General features: G+C 38.2%; 1 protein-coding gene across 1 annotated transcript; it reads right to left on the reverse strand.

Annotated features, from left to right (window-relative positions):
• Positions 1 to 308: 308 nt before the first annotated feature.
• Positions 309 to 4810, reverse strand: LOC138042340 (tripartite motif-containing protein 2-like). The gene has a single exon (XM_068888197.1). It carries the CDS (start codon positions 4588 to 4590, stop codon positions 2941 to 2943), a length of 1650 nt encoding a protein of 549 aa, XP_068744298.1. The 5' UTR covers positions 4591 to 4810; the 3' UTR covers positions 309 to 2940.
• Between the last annotated feature and the right edge of the window lie 624 nt (positions 4811 to 5434).

Here is a 5434-nt window from a genome sequence, read left to right on the forward strand (position 1 = left end):
TGATATCATGATATCAAATGTGATTTCACTTTTGAACGTTGCAGACAGTTCTGTAGTCAGATGGTCTTGATCAATAATGACCAAAAATGAAACAAGAGTGCTTTGCCCTTATTTAATAATTGAATTTAGGGAGCAAGAAGCTAGGAACCAGTTTGGAAATAATTTCAGGAACAAGATAACACAAGCAATTTTTAAAGGGAACAAGGGAACAAGGTCCCCCCCCACCCCCCGTCGGGGCAGCAAAACTTACCGGTCATTAAGGAAGGTTGTTTGCATCAAAATGAATATAAATAAAAAAAACTTACAGGTTTAAAACATCCATTATTTTATGTTTGCTTAAATGTCACAAAATAACCCAGCAATAATTCACAAGATGCATGTCAGAGCACTAAATTGATACATAAAACCTGAGCCACTGTGTGATGAACCAAAAACTCCTTCTATGCATCACCTTATACAGAACAAAATCATGTATGTTGCATCTCATTTAAATAATTAGAAGCAGGAGCCCATCTGGAGCCTACAACTCTACTGTGTTCGTGCAACGGCGTTTTCACAAGTAAGGTTATTTTTAGATTGAATTTCCCGCTAATTAGACTCCCACAGGAGCTCGATGACCAATTACAAGAAATTAAGCTGACGTCATAGGGTCACCGAACCGGAACTGCCTTTATTTTTTGACCTAATTCGCGGGAATGGCTAGTCTAAAAATAAACCTACTTGTGAAAACGCCGTTTCACAGATGCTGTATGGAAGTTGCACGCTCCAGATGGGCTCCTGTTAGAAGTCATTGATTATTGCATCATATTATATTTTGAGCAACTAGACCTAAATTTATGATATTATTATAAACATACTACCCAGAACTAACAACATCCTATAGATCTAAAATACCAAAACAAAAAATGTTATCCAACATTTTAATTTACATGTGTGTAATCTTTAGTTGGATTGAAAGACCAACGGTTTTCACTTTCATTGTTTTATGACATAACAATATTGGTGATGCTGGTGCAGTATCAAAACTATCAGCATCACCAACATTGAAGCATCATAAACTGATCACACAAGCAGTTCTTGTTTCCAGATCTAGTCAAGTTTGTTCCATGTTCCATAATAATAATAATAATAATAATAATAATAATAATAATAATAATAATAATAATAATAATAATAATAATAATAATAATGATTCTTTTTTCTTTCCCACCAAAAAAGAGAAAGAACATTTTTTTCCACTTACACATTACATTAAAATAGCTTTACCTTATGGGAGGTCACTGCAGCATTACCACTACATTGTGATTATTAACATAAATTAACCCAGGTTAATTAAAAGACAAATCTTTTGTTCCATGAAGCAACTCATTCCTCAAAACAGACTAATGTTGAGAAAGACTAAAAAGCTTGGGTACAATAATATTATTATTCTATTATTTTTATGTAAAAAGGAATATTTGGAAGATTGCGGAAAGATAATCATAATGCTAGTAACTATATTTTGATTCAAAACTACGAGTACACTAGTGTGAAGTACTGAAGTGTTGAAAAAAATCATCACAATAGTTTTTTGAAAACTGTAGAATACAAAAGTTAATTGTATAATAATTATTAATAAATATTATTTAGCTGTCTGACTTTAAATGAGTCTATTTTTTGACTAATATTTTTCTACACATAAGAAGACTACAAGGATACATAAAATAAGAGGGCCAACATGAAAGCATTTTTGAACTGACTCAACTGTTTCTGCAAATATGTTGAACAAGGAGCAATCTCATGAAGTGAAGAATATGTACTTATTGACTGAGTAGGAGGGCCAGATGGGAAAATATTTGGCCCAACTTGTGCACTCGGTCCATGCACCCTTCCAAGAATCTTACTTAAAGTGCCTATCACCTCAACACACTTTTCCACTTTATTTATACTCCAAAATCATCCCAAATACATCGTGTTGTTTTTAGAACCTTATGATTAAATTTTCAGTGACCTTTTTATTGGCTTTGAAAGACGGGGAAAGTGATCACACTTTGATCCATTGACAGAGCAAAGAAGGGGAATTATGTCCCCATTAACCCATTGACCCCTGACAGTGACAATTAAAATTGATTTTACTCTGCCAAACGCCAGATGATTTTACTCGTCAATTGGAGGCCTCTTAGGGTGTTTGAGGTGTGAATGGGTTAATGGGGAACTGTTGAGAGCCAAACCGTTAACAACACGAACGTTACGTCCCTTCAAAACTGTCCTCTTTTACCCTTTCTCACCAAGGAATCCTTGCTGCTAAAAGATTTTAGTCTGTCTAATGCTAAGCAGCTATTGTACTCATCAGTGGTGAACCTCACAAAGGTGAAAGAATTGACGGAGGTGGTACATGCTAGCCCCCAGGCAACAGTTATGTTCATAGCCACAAACTATGTAATATTACAACTATTTATCACTTCTTCATTCTCTCAAAATATTTCTCCTTTTTATGACTGGTTAAGTGTTCCTCATTATTCAATGTAGCCGGTGAGCAACATCTTCTTGGGGCACCAAAACAGCAGATAATAATAATAATAATAATAATAATAGAACTTTATTTTCACACGATTGTGTTTAAAGCTAAACAGCTTGTGGGGTCGTGCACAAATGAAATAAAATCAAATTAATACGTATCAAGTCATATTGGTATAAGATAAGGGTGGGTTCAGAATACCTTCCTCGAAAATATTTCACATAATAATTTATTAATAATACCATTCACTATTTAAACTAATATGACAGTATTATGCAGAGGGTGTTACCAGCTAAGGATGATAACATCCTCCTCCAGCTCCATCAGCACAATAATATCATTCTTTATAGCATACTTGGCATACTACTATTTTTGACAGAATATAGTGCCATGGAAATAGTATACCGGTACCAAGTGCTGAAGGACAAAGAGCATGCCAAGTCTTAACAAAACTCTTTGTTGGAAAGAATTTTAAAAAATGGCGTGTTATGAAAACACACAATTAAGCTTTTTGCAGTAGAGGAGAGTGCAACATGTAAAGGCTCATCAGAAGTTTCAATTTCAGAAATGACCTCACCGTCAGGCTGGAAGACCACAATTGCATTGCTGCTGCCATTGCACACAAGCACTACATTGTTAATCGGATCAACAGCTATTCCAATTGGATCCAAAAGAGCCCCACTGCCAAAGTCAAAGAGAAAATTGCCACGACCACTGAACACTTTCACACACTCCAAGTCACCGTCAGTCACAAAGAACTTTCCTTGGTGAAAAGCGACATCTTGAGGGCAACGAAGCCTGTCTTCACCAAAGCTGAACTGAAACTTCCTATCAGAGCTGTACACAAGAATGCAAGGCTCAACCATTTCCTCTGGTTCATCGCAACAGTCTCTAGGACTAGAGGTGACAAGCAAGCGGCCTTCAACATCACTTGAAATCCTTGTGAATTTCACCCGAGCATTGGGTGCCTTGACATACTTCTTAATGAAGGTACCTTCACGATCATAATGCAACAAGCGGTTACATTCACGATTTAACACTATTATTTCATCATCCTTTGAAAATGCGACGTCCCACAAGTCACCATATCTGATGCGAAATCCACATATAGGGTCCCCCATGTGCGAATAGATGTAAATAAACCTATTCTCTTCGTCAAGCAAAGCGATGTCACCAGATGTGTTTGACACTGCCATGGCAAAAGTTGAAACACCAGTTACAATAGTCTCTGAAACTTCCCCGCATCTACTGTAGTCAATGAGACCTGCTGCATTAGCCACAGTATTAGCAAAGTTACTGGCTGATAATGCCAATTTACCAACCATTTCAACACAATTTCCATGTAATTCAATCAATGGAGAGTGGTGAAAATCCATGTCTGCTTGTTTAGATAGTCTTTTAGCTTCCAAAGTTCTTTCATCTGCAGTGGAACTGATTTCTTTCAACTTTTCAACAAGGATGTCTTTTGATTCAAGTAGCTTTGAAATTTCACCCTGCTGAAGAATCTCATTTGCTTTGAGCATGCAACTCCAGGCATCTTTGAGGAATGAATCCAAGTTTTTCCTCTCTATTTGCACAGAATCAACATCAAAATGCTCAGCTAGAAAGTTATCGAGCTGAGACAGCAAACATTTTCGCTGATCGTTAATAGCTTGAATGAGATCGTCAGACAATTTATTTATCTCGTATTTTAACTTTTTCCCCTGGTCTGTTGCCCTGCCGTAGCATTCTTCCATTTCTTGCAGCGCATATTCGGCCGCTTTCACTCGCTCCTTACAAACGTTTAACGCTTCACTTATAGCCTTCTTTTCTTTCCTCGCAGGCGTATTCTCTATAAGTCGCAACAAAAGATGATTTGTTGGCAAAGACGATACGCCAGCAGGGGGGAGAAACGATTCTTCGCGACATTGTGGACATGAGATCGTGAAAGAATTTTTTCGTACCATGTTTTCTAAACAGCGCTCACAAACGTTGTGTGCACAGCTTGGAAGGCACTTTGGTTCTTGAAATTCTTCAAGGCAAACAGGGCAAGTTGTTTCGTCGCCCATAATACTAACAATCTTCCTAAGTTCACGACATTCCGAAGACGCCATTGTTGGAGAGATGACGTTGCACAGCTAAAGGCTAACCCCAGGCCTGCTCTACTCTTGGTTACGTGAGTTGACCAGCCTTCTTAGTAGTACAAGGTTAGGAGTTCATGTATGATTCCATGAAATGTCCTGAGAGCCTGAAGCCTTAGTGCAGTACGTGTAGTCCCTATAAGGCCTTTGTAGTATGTGCAGTAGGTGTAGTGGCTGTAGTTGCTGTAGTAGTTGTAGACTACCCTCAATGCACTGTAGGCCTCAGGAGCTCAGGACATTTCATGGGGTCATACACGTACTACTGATCAAGTACAGGGTGAAAATAGCTTCAAGATAGGTAGTCTGCCGAAAATAAAAGTACTTCCTAAAACTCCTGAAGTCCCTGAAGCCCTGGCTAGTCCGACTGATTGGCAACTTAACCACTCCGACCCCCTTCCACAGATAATGCTTTCTGGTATTGCAATTGGACTATACATTTATTTAACATGCATAGTATGTCTTGCGGTTTTGTGCCTGTAAGTTGTTAAGTTCCCGAACTTGCATGTAGATGTTCCACACCACCCTGACTACCACTTAAATTTTTCTTGGAGGTTCAGAATTAAATCCTCTTTTACTAGCGAAAAGGTTTTATGTTTCCGTCAGAGCAGTTCTTCAGGGTGCTTACCCAAGTTAACAATAAGTAAGGAGCGTCGTGAGTAGCCCCAAAGAACAACTTGGAAGGGGACACTGAAAAACGCAGACTGCAGACTGTGCAGGGGTCTGTGCAGACCGTCTGTAAAATGAAAATTCGGTTAGCCTGAATTAGGCCTAACTTTCGGTTACCCTGAACTAATTAGGCCTAAATAACATTCAGGTT

This window comes from Montipora capricornis, chromosome 3 (assembly GCF_036669925.1).
Source record: "Montipora capricornis isolate CH-2021 chromosome 3, ASM3666992v2, whole genome shotgun sequence".
Lineage (NCBI taxonomy): Eukaryota > Metazoa > Cnidaria > Anthozoa > Scleractinia > Acroporidae > Montipora > Montipora capricornis.